This window comes from Pempheris klunzingeri, chromosome 22, assembly GCF_042242105.1.
Source record: "Pempheris klunzingeri isolate RE-2024b chromosome 22, fPemKlu1.hap1, whole genome shotgun sequence".
NCBI classification, from domain to species: domain Eukaryota; kingdom Metazoa; phylum Chordata; class Actinopteri; order Acropomatiformes; family Pempheridae; genus Pempheris; species Pempheris klunzingeri.
Genome location: NC_092033.1, coordinates 12,685,382 through 12,697,129, shown reverse-complemented (window position 1 = coordinate 12,697,129; position 11,748 = coordinate 12,685,382). Strand labels below are relative to the sequence as shown.

The following is an 11,748-nucleotide window of genomic DNA, read 5'->3' as shown; positions in this document are numbered from 1 at the left end:
TCTATTCACAGTCGTACATACAAGCAAAACACATGGAACATGTGATCATCATGCCAAGCTATGTTACCGCCATTACGCCAGTAACACCATCCAGGTTTCTTCTAAAGGTAGTCATCTGAAGGACAACCTGCGGAAAGTGTTTGGGTGACATCTGTGAAGTTAGAAGTCGCCTTAGTCATTGCCCACATTTAGAAATAACAGGTATGTGTTTGCACTGCCAAAGGCTTAAGACAAGAGAGCAAATACATCACTCTTCAAGACAAATGGAGTCCTGGTGTTGGTATTTGGATACGTTTCATTTAATTTAATGCCAGGTATGTTACAGTTGGCAGAATAATCTTGACTATTTTTAGACTCCGTCCTGCTTAGCTTTCAACTATACTTCCCTGGTATGAAAAAAATTACATAAATGTGTCGAGAAACTCTTTTTCTGGCCACAACTCTATGTTGACGGGCTACTGACCGTCTGGTATGTTGGCTTTTAATTCAAAAATAACAACAAAAAAAAAAGCAATGCTTTCTTTTGGTGCAGCGCTAAGAGTCCATTGCAACCATAGAAGGTTTGCCTCGCCGCTAAGTGGTGGTAGGAGAGATGGACCACATCTTAAAGTGATATCAACGTACGGCATTTACGGGATATCACAGTGATCAGGAGTCCAGATGTGCTTCTTGGAAACTGCAAACTCACCTAACATGCAGGGCCATAGCCCCCCTACAACCCTGCTAACAGTTTATCTGTGTGTCATGTATTTGTGTATCATGTGTCTGGCTTTTGATTTTGTATGGCTGCTACCTGGGCCAGGTGTCCCTCGTAAAAGAGATTTCTGATCTCAATGGGACTTCCTGGTTAAATAAAGGTAAAATAAATAAAAAAATCACTCGTACACAGACATTCCCCACTTAGGGTGTTAACATACAGTGTGTCTGTTTAAATGGTACAACCACACAACACATTCAATGCTTTTCCACTACGCAAGACGACAGCACGAACAGCCATCTATTTTCAAGAGGGAATGACAAACTAGCGGCACAGATGAATTGTCTTTGCCCTCGGTGACTATTCCAAATGACAGAGCCTGCAACTTTTCATAAAAATGCTAATAGGGATTATGGTGAAGGCCTCCGGCACTTTCCGCCAGCTTCGAGAGGATCATTATCTGGAAATTTTGTTGACATTAGTCCTGATATGCTTCCTATCTAGATGCTTCCCCTCCCACTCTGTCACTACGTGAGGGGAATTAATGCATTTCAGTTGCGTAATAGAGGTTCTGTGGGGTGGATATAGGTTTCTTGTTCAGGGATGGTGGCCTTTGTGCAGTCAGGTTGGTGATTGGATGTTGAATAGTGATGAATTTGAGTGTACTAGGAATGTGTGTGTGTGTGTGTGTGTGAGGAACTGAGCCCCCCGCCACCGTCACATTGCATTACTGACTCAGTGGCATGGTATCATCACATCAAATTAGTCTTAATGAACACAAGCGAGTCGACTGAGGAGAGAGATAATCAAACTTTTATTAAATGTCTTAATCTTCTGTACATGCATAATGTAATGGGAAGAGAGATGGGGTCTGTGACGTCTGTCTGCGAGCGGATGATTTACCCCAAAATACGAGCATGTTATGTCGAAGCGGAGTTATGTATCGACTGACTAAAACCTACAGATTAATTGCCAGAGTGCGGGAGCTCACCGAACAGCTCCTCAGCGGAATAAAATGATCTACATACAGAAGTTAAATGCCGCTACCAGCCAAGCCTGTTCCCTTGAGTAAACATAAGAGATGCATTTCAAATAGTATGTTCCTTCAGTTCATTTGGTTATCATACAAAAAAAAAATGCACTGTAGCTCACTCCACACATCTTAGATGCCATAAACAGAGCAGCTAAACATCTAACATCACATATTGCAAAGACATAACTTGTAAACGAATTAAACAAAGCGAAATGCTTTTTTATAAAAGAATCCACATGTATACTACGCAAGGGTTTCCACCCAAAACATTTCATCAGGGACAAGTATAATACTCAGATGTTAACTTTGAATTGCATAAAGCATATAATTGATATGAAGTCCTGCTCTTGTTAAACTTAAAATTTGATACACAATTCTTTCTCAATCAGGCTTGCAGATGTACTATTGGGACTGAAATGTACCAAGACATTATTGGAATTAAGTAAATCTGGCACTAATGTTCATTAATAAAGCACCAGGCTTCTTTTAAGAATGAAGAAAAAGAAAAAAAAAATCGCACATGCATTGCAAGGCACTATGTCCACTTTGGCTGATGGTACTGTAGCAGTAATTATGTTGAATTTGGTCCAAGTGATCCTCGACAGAAGCTCCATCGCTACGAGTTCACTGATGAAACTGCACTCAGACAATTTAAACATCGCAACACTGGAGATCTTTTTAAATCTTTTTGAACCTGGGTGGCTGCTGTGTGCTCAGATGTAGAGACTTCTTTTTAACCTCTAAACAAGTTTTCTAAGGCTTTGTGTGCGTTTGTCTGTGCAGCACATACATTCATTTTACTTTTGCTTTTTAAGACCTTATCAAAACTCAAAAAACAAACAATCTAAATGGCCTATATACAATACATTTACATTAAATATGTATACGATGACAGACAGTCCCCAGTAGACAGTCAGGACAGGAGAACGTGAGCCCCTAGTTCGCTCAGCTTTCACAACATATGGAATCGATCCTCTTCTTGGGGGGGGGGGGGTTTAAGGCTGCGAGGCTGAGCACGACTACTTTACAGTTTCACCTCTAACAGACAGAATCAAACAGTTAAAAGGCCATGCTGCTGGACTTGACCCAGGGCAGGAGGTGAGGAGAGAGGAGAGAACGGAGGTGCTCCACTCATCAGGGGTTGTTGGTGTTGGGTGCAGGCGTGGAGGAGGAGAGGGGGGGGGGTGGCGGTTCTACCTTGTCAGCTGACCCACCACTTTGAGCAGAGTCTTGTTCTCCTGTTTGAGTTGCTCATTCTCATCTTCAATGTCATCCAGGTCCTGTGAAGAGGGGCACAGGAGACAGCTCTGGGGTTAGCACTCTGTGGACAGATTTATTCACAAGCCTGTGTCACAAGTGTTAGTCTGAGAGTTAAAGCAAGCTTTACTTGCTGCCGGGCTTCCCCCCTCCAGCCAGGCCGCCCTGATAGCAACAAATTAGACATTAACAGCTTCAATTAGTTGCAAATGAGAGAGGCTCTCGGTAGCCGCGGTGCTGTGTCATTAAAGTGACACTCCTCATTTTCGATTTCTTCCATCACCGGTCATGATCGCATGCCTGCTGAGAGGGAGCTGAACAGCACTTAGAGGAAGTCAAACTAAGGAGGTCACAAGTTTCTACACAGCACGGCGTGGCGTCTCTGCTGCAGAGGGAGAGTGGTGGCTTTTTACACAGGCAAACTGGACTTTCAGGCGTTACTTTAAAGATGTCACGATCAATATTTTTATCCTAACAATGCAGAAATGGTGTGACAATGTGAAAAAAAGTACCCTAAAGAGAATTATCACCCAATCCGCAGGATTATGGACCTTTAAAGTGAGTTTCAGTAGTTCGTTTAGCTGTCCGCCCAAAACATGAGTGTTCTGGTGTGCTCTAACCGCTGTCATTGCATTGTACTTTGCCAGAGATGGAAGCAGTTTTAGTAAAAAAAAAAAAAAAAACACCTGACAGACTCAGTGATGAGCGGGTGAACACAGTGGAGCATTCAGCTGCTAAAGACTCAGATATTTCCCTCAGGAAACCAAAAACACAGCCAAAAGAAAATGACCATTGGACTTAGATTTGCCAGTTACACAGAAACATGACACAAAATGAATAATATTGTTGCTCTGCATCTGCTGGATGTATAAATAAGCAGCTATATTAACTTACATTAATGCTGTGCTCCTAACTTGTCTCCACTACCCCGAGCGGCCCGAAAAAAAAAGCAGATTTCATTTTGAAAATGCAGAATGTACAACTTGCTTTATCATTAGATGACAGATCTCATCAGCCTCCACCGCTCAGATGGCTCCCTTACAGGGATCTGAGCTCTCTACAGGACAGGATTTCTCTCTTCAATGCCTATCAAGAGGTAGATATGAGTCTGGCAGTGGAGCTTTATCTTTTCTTTTTCTCCCAAATAAACCACAGTGACTGAGGGTTCAATCTTCTACTGCGGAGACGGCAGACTGGATCAGCTGTTATCTCCCGCTTTCCCATCAGGCCTTGCGGGAGCCTCTCTCAGGGACATTTCTGATGGCTATCACCATGTCGACCGTCCTTACATAAAGGCCTTCTCTTATGACTAGCTTCCTGTCCATGTGATGCTATCAACGTGATGTCTCGTGCAATATTGCACTCTTAGTGTTTGCAGATGGGTTGTGCAGTGTGTATCTTAATGACTGAAGTGCCAAGATAACCTAGCAACGGCTAGTTGCTGAAAATGCATAGATCACTGATGATCTCTTGTTTAGATTTGATTGGCTCCACAGGGGAGAGCAAAGATCTCTTTTCTCTGAATATCTGAGACATGAAAGTCTTTCAGAACTATTCCCTCCTGCTACGTTTTCTCTTCACAGATGCCAAAAAACAGAGACGTGTTTACCAGCAGCCTCGGTGACCCAGAGAACACGAGTTGAAGAGGGATTGTTGACAGTCTGGGGTAAGGAGGAGATGTGGGTTCACAGGGTTCAGGGAGGTTTCACTCCGGCTGCTGAGTATAAAGCGTACTCAGCTTACAAGAGTATCCCCTGACCTTTCAACCCTGACCACAGCGTGAGGAGGAAACAGGACCCCGGCCTGTGAGGGCAAACCAAACTTAAAAACACACATTACCCTGGCTAGTGGGTTCACGTCAGTGTAAAATGCTCTGAACGTGACGGCTATAGGATCTCTCAAAACCACTTCTGACAATAAACACACAGTAGTGGGAATTTTCATCATTCGAGTAAAGATTTTCATGCCTTAACTGATTGTCCTGCAACCTTAACCTTAAGGGTTCTCTTCTTCACAGAGACTAACGAGTAAGTCTCACCAGGGCCCTATTCTTCATTTGTGGATAATTTGAGACTGCCCTCCCAAGAAGAATGAGAGCAGCTGTCGTTCTGCTTAAGTGACAAAACTCTCTAGAGACCGTAGTAACTGCGACAGAAGCAAAGGAGGGAGTCAGGTGATGTTGTTATAGAGCAATAAGGTCCATGTTCTGTACGGGGGAGGTCGGGGTGGACGGATGGGTCGACAAAATGTCGGACATTAACATGGGAGTTGACGGCTGTTCATTTCCCCACAAGCTTCAACAGTTTGAAGTAGAGGGTCGCCACATCACCAGGTCAGTCATCCCTGTCATCCCGCTTGTTTTGTCGACTGTGCATCATTCTGCCTGAGAGTAAGTCAAAATAAAGCAGAGGGGGATTCAACCTTGCTGAGATACACTGAAGTAGAGAAACAATCTGGGCTGTGTGGTGCTTTCAGCTGCCACTGCACAATGTCTTACTTATTGATCTCTTTCTTTTTTACTTTATTCAACAAAAACATCTGTCCAAACCCTCTGAGATGAAGATGGTAACAGTGTTGATTCAGTATGAATGAAAATACACTCAAATTTAAGCTGACAAAAAGTAAAAAAAAAAAAGAAAAATAAGTCTTTCTCAATTTGCTTAAGACATACAATCATGACTAAATCCAAAAATAAACATTTGTCTGTGTCCAAATCGTAATGGGTTGCGAGATAATCATTGTAACAAAAAAACATAGCTATTATACACAACTCCGCTAAAATGCCAGATGATGATTTTGCAACCCCCACAAGCCGCCCACACATGAAAACAACAAAGGAACACTCAAAATATCAGCCATCAGCGCAGAAAATTACGTGGGCTGGACTCACTCTGTTCAGCAAGTCGATTTCCTCCTTCAGCCTCCCGATGAGGTCGTCTTTGTCCTGGTGGGCCTTCAGCAACCTGATGTTCTCCTGATGCTCTCTGGCCAGCTCCTGAAAGCACACACACACACACACACACACACGTGGGCACATTAGCAACAGCACTAAAAACTGAAAAGGAATGGTAACTGTCTAATTGTCCGATCCAAAAGTCTTGCACTGGAGCCTGTCCGCTCAAAAAACTCTAAATAAACTTTTAAAAAGGTTAAATACGTTGGGGGTTGGGATGGGTGACCGATGCTCTAAATAAAAGAGGTCTGGGTAGCTATTGAAAGTAAAAGATAGCAGACAAAAGCTGTTGTCTTTGCCGTGGGGGTTCACCCCTACAACAGGGCGAAGGCTGGAGTGTCCTTGAAATTTACTAGCGAGTACAAATGGTCGTCTAAGCGAAAAGTGTTTATACCAGTTCCAGAGTCAACCAAAAGCCTGCCTCTATAGAGAGGGGTGAGATGTTAGGAATCATACAAATGGGGATAACGGTGCACACTTTAGGGCAAAGAGAGCCGGACTGTCAGTTTTGGAAAGTTACAAGAAACTCTCTCGGTTCTGAAGTTGGAAAAGTGTGGGGGGAAGGTTTCAGATACTGTTTGATCTATAAAAGTACTTTACTACAGCTTTAAGGAGCTTGGACATCTGGAAAGAACCTGGAGTAGAACTGTTGCTCCACTGTATTAAGAGGACCTAGTTGAGGTGGTCTGGCCGTCTAAGTAGGTTGCCTTTTGAGAGCCTAACTATGGAGGTACATCCAGCTGGGGTTAGATTATACAGTAAATCCCATGTGGCATGGAAAAGCTTTAGGAATCCCCAGGAGGAGCTACAGGAAGAAGCTACAAAGGATGCCTTCTTTGTCTGGGTCAATTTGCTCAGCCTGCTGCCATCAGGACCTGGACCCAGATAACCAGTAGAAAGGGACAGATTGAAGCGTGGATAAGATCATCTCTCATAAAAAATAAATATTTATCTACCAAAAAAGCAAATGTTCTTTCTCAGGTGATTAGAAAGTAGTGGATGTGCCAAACCTACGACTGTAAACAAGTGTATTTAACACTTGAAAAATATTCAAGCCTGTGTATCAATCTGTTGCCACGGGAAGCTCAGTCTTACATGAGACAAGATTCACAAAGCACAAAAGAAGCTTTTTGTGACATGACAATTTTAATTAAATATATATTTTACTATTTTCTATTTCGACATATTCTTCAAAAGCAATCTGTAATAATCAAAACAGCAGATTGTCAGTGAAGAATGCATCAATAGCTCCTTTTTCATGGCGCTTTTGTGTTTCTTTCAAATTGTACTTGGTTAAGAGCCAGCATGTTGCTGTCCGCCTCCTCCAATAACTATGGTGAAATAAGCCTTACTGAGAGAGACTGTATGCACGCTGTTAACGCTCAAGTTTTTTAATCATAGTTTTAAAACGTTTTCAAACTGTTGTTTGTCTTCATGATGAAAATGAAGATCAGACCACTTTCCATATTCACTGTTTTTCTGTTGCCGCTAACACATGAAATTGTTTCCACAGAAACCAAAGAGGCCAACATAAGCACGCTCACCAATGAAACCCTACTCATCCTGGTTTTTAAAAAGGTGCTATAGATAACTGCAGCTTTGAGCTCTTATAGAATCTCTTCTGACAGACACCTGAACAAACATCTCGTGTACTCCTTTCACAGTAAGACAGTAATGCAGACTAGATCTCCATCAGCGGGTTTTGCACTGAATGGGCCAACATGCGTCATCTGAGGTTTTTCAATAATATCTAAGGACCTAAACTAGCAGCAGAGATTTACCTGGAAGCACATGAACAAACCTGTCATACACGTCATCTCCTGTAAAAAAGAAAAGTAAGTGTGAAACTAAACAGGATTTTTAAAAGTGTCTTTAGTCATTTGACTCAGAGAGACAATGTGCACTGAAGTCACTGAGGTCACAGCGGTACTTACTTTAAAATCCCTCCTGTGAAAGCCACCCAAGTGACATTTGATTCCGACCTGAGTTTCTACAGTGGCAGCAGTGAGGGGTTGAGTGTCTGATAGCAGTGGTGTAGGAGGAAAAGACATATCTGCACTGTAAAAAGGTCATCTCTTCAACACCACTGAGGAGAATTTCTGTCAGTGCTGAGCTGCAGTTTCCAGCCAGAAAATCAACCTCGACTGCGCTCAAAAGAAATTCATCTAAACAAAGCGCCTCTCATAGAGGCTTTCAGTCGGCCAAAAGACTTTTGGATGGACTCTTGCATTGAGAAGTTGATAGGATTTGATACTGATGTCAAATCATGTCAGATGTCAGTCATAAAGCTGATGCATCCTCTGGGATTGTACATGTCCATGGTGCTCGGGGCCAATTTAGCTCTGGTTACAGGGAAGAAGAGCAAGAAAAAGTCATGGACACTCAGGATAGGATTTGCTCTGACCCGCTGATATTTCCTCAGAATTCATGCATTATTTACAGGGTATAACTGACAGCTTGGTGGTAGAAAAGTGGGAGCACTGGAGGATGAGGTAACGCCACAGGATAGCACATTAGAGGATGTCGTTATGTGTGTTTTGGTTCAGGTCAGGGCGGTAGCTTCCACTGAAGACTCTGCAGTCACATCCTTAGTATTGTTTCTGAAAAATGTTGACACATCTTTGGGTGGTCAATTTTGCACTGGGGAAATGTGGCATTTTTAAAATCCTGGCTACGGCTCAGTTTTGATGCTATTTCTATGACTCCATGTCTTTCCCCATCTGACTAGCAGGATACTATTTTCTCATTTGCTATCTGGTTGAAACTATGGACAGGAATTAACTCTAAAAACCCAAAATGAGAATTATGGCCTGGCAGTTGTATGCCTCCGCCAACCAGTCAAGCTGCAGCTTACACCGATGTCTGCCAAGACTCCTATATGTAGTGAAGGAATTGTTAGACAAGGGACTAGAAACAAACAATAGAGTCAAATTCCTTGTTCACGGTTGGCCAATAAAGCTGATTCTGACAGAACACAAAGTTGTAGCCATGACAGCAGACAATACCTCAAATATGGATGTTGCTGCCAAGAAGCTGCAAATTCTAAAAAGTAGATGCTTCACACACATCTTGAACTCGGCAGCACAGAAGATCTATGCAATTACCGCGGTTTCACGGTGGGCACCCATGATTAGTGTCACCAATTCAGTATTCAACCAAAAGTGAAACACGGTCACAATCTTCATTTACTCACCTTTTCATGAGCAAAAATCACAGTGCATCAATGTTTTAAGGATGATGTTAACCTTAATGAATTCAACTCATAGTAGACAACAAAGTCATGCAAGTTATATATTGAAGGGTGCACTGCCTTGCCAAGAGTTAGATGATTGAATCGATATCATTCACAGTGTGTGCCTTATCTATGGAGTTTATAGCCAGCAGGAGATTTGCCTAACTTAACATAAAGACTGAAAGCTGGAGGAAACAGTTAGCCTCCCTCAAAATAAAATAAAAATGTTGTGTTATCTATCTAGTTATCTATTATTTCACCACTGGTTGCCAAGAGGTTTGTTTCAGTGTTATAAAAGTGAGCTTAACTGTGCTGTCAGGCCTATTTTGGAGTCACTGCTTCCAGTCTTTATGTGGACCGATGCTAATCTCTTACTATATCTATCTCAACTGTAAGTGCAGAGAAATGAGAAACATGCTAACTTTTCCTTTGACAGATTATTTCACTGGCTTGTGTTTGTATAAGTGGAGCATTGATTGGCATCATTGGTGACAGAAATATGGACGACAGGGTCAGAAGATGTACCATCTCCAGCTCCTCCATCCTTTTCTCCAAACTTCCTGGTGCTGCAGCTCCTCCGTCTCTGCCGTGACGGTTGTGTCGCTGTCTGCTGTTCCCACCTATCTCCTCCTCAGATCCAGGCCCAGCAGAGCTGTTACAAACACACACAAAACATAACCGCAATACTTAATACAACATGTAAAGCCTGATTCAATCCTTTTTTTTGGTAAAAGTAGTGAATTCTATGGCGATTTCCACTATACAAAGGGTCCGATACTGTTCAATGGGATGACACATCCATCATCAAAAGAACAGGTGGGAATATCTTCTGCGAGTTTGCCCTTTCAACTAAACCTTCCTCATTAACAGCCCTCTGCCTTTTATTCCATTAATGGAGAAAAGGCCGTCAAGGGTTTGCAACTTTGGTGCAAAAAGGGTTCTGATTAAGAAACAATTTACATATTACAACTTCAAATAGGCTCAGGAATGACAGTGGCAACTTGTGCGTCACTGTTCTTAAGCCGTTGAGGGAAAAAAAGGATTTGAATGGTTTTTGTATGCAGCGCCAGTAGAACATTAACCTTATCTCCTCTTCACTTCCTCGCTACTTAGAGACGGATTCTGGCAGCAGGGGAAGAATATTCATGTGCAGTTTATTTTCTTACTGCCCTTATTTCAATAATTATTGACGTGGAAACTTGGAATGAGTTGCTGGCTCTCTGCCCCCCACTACAACAGCTCCCACTCCCCGGTAGGAACAGATTGTGCCCGATTTATAAAATCTCCCTGGGAATCAAATTATTGGGGAGTCTGTAGGCTTCACTGGATCGTCTGAAGGGGTCTGTCTGCATATTTCTACAGCTGAAACCGACAGGAAAGCTGCTGGCAAGACAAAGGACAAATAAAACTCCTTTGTACCATCTGCAATCCTTTCAAAATCTGCCAAATAATTATTAGACTATTTTACGAAGTCCTATTACTCTGAGATTGGAGAGGCAGTAGTGGGCAATATGTTTAAAAACTGTCACAACAAAACTGAAAATTGTTTGGTTTTTTTTCTTTGACATTCTTAGCTTTTACTGGAGAGGAGCCAGTGCAGAGACAGACAGACAGAAAACATGGGGGGAAAGACGAGGGCATGACATAAAACAGGGGGCCCCAGACAGAATAGAACTGCGGAGAATGATTATACGTTGTGCGTCCTAACCACTAGTCTACCACTGGAAATTCAATTATGAAACCATTAATAGGTTACATAACCAGACACCAATATCCTTTTTGCCTAATTTAGAGACTTTACTACCTGAGAAGTCACAGTGATGTAAAAATCCTGCAAATTTCATATTTTTTTACACCTCGACACCCCATGGTAGCAATACTGGTGTCTCATTTCTCATTTTCTAAAGGCCCTGAAAGCTTCTCACTATAACTGATGGGATCTGAAATGAACACAAACTTATAACACGTTTTTCACCTTTGATTGTTGTTTATTTAGTCATGGTGATTTTATTGAACATTTCTAGGAATCTGTAAAAACACTACACCACGTTGTGGATTGTCTGTAACTGCCGCAGAAATACCATTACAACATGAATTAGACCAGAGATCTAAGAAAAGATTTTAAAAAAGGAAAATGGCAAGAGGTAAGTTTACAGGACATCACATACTGTAGATAGTAAACAGTAAACTCCAATGGTTTGGTTCAGCAATCACTCTGACTAATTCAGACATCAAATATGTCAAAATGGGCATTTTCATATCACCTGGCATGACTTTATGCAGGATCAAGACATAATGAAGAGTTTCAAACTACGGACACGAGCCCCACGATGTCAATGTAGGCTTAAAACTCGGACTCCTCTTTCTGAGGTTTAGATCTATTTCACTAAACTCAGCCATTCTTCTTTTCTCTATTGAGGCTATTTTGCCATTTCCCGTACACAAGCAGAGATGGCATTTTTCTGTACCTTGACATTTACAGAACCAACAGCTTGTTTTCGCTCGTTGTTACAGAGAGCCAAACACTGCAGCGGCCATCGCTTTTGATCAAGAGGGAGTCCTTGAAACGCTCTCCT

At 42.2% G+C, this 11,748-nt stretch overlaps 1 protein-coding gene across 1 annotated transcript in view; it reads right to left on the bottom strand.

Annotated features, from left to right (window-relative positions):
- Window positions 1–1,488: 1,488 nt before the first annotated feature.
- The window catches only part of pawr (PRKC, apoptosis, WT1, regulator), a 62,251-nt gene continuing 51,991 nt past the window's right edge, over window positions 1,489–11,748 (bottom strand). Inside the window, exons 4-6 of the mRNA XM_070853679.1 lie at window positions 9,698–9,824; window positions 5,878–5,982; window positions 1,489–3,010 (exon numbers count right to left, since the gene is read on the bottom strand). Coding sequence (XP_070709780.1) covers window positions 2,924–3,010; window positions 5,878–5,982; window positions 9,698–9,824 — 319 coding nt within the window. The 3' untranslated portion in view covers window positions 1,489–2,923. The remainder of the gene's footprint in view (window positions 3,011–5,877; window positions 5,983–9,697; window positions 9,825–11,748) is intronic.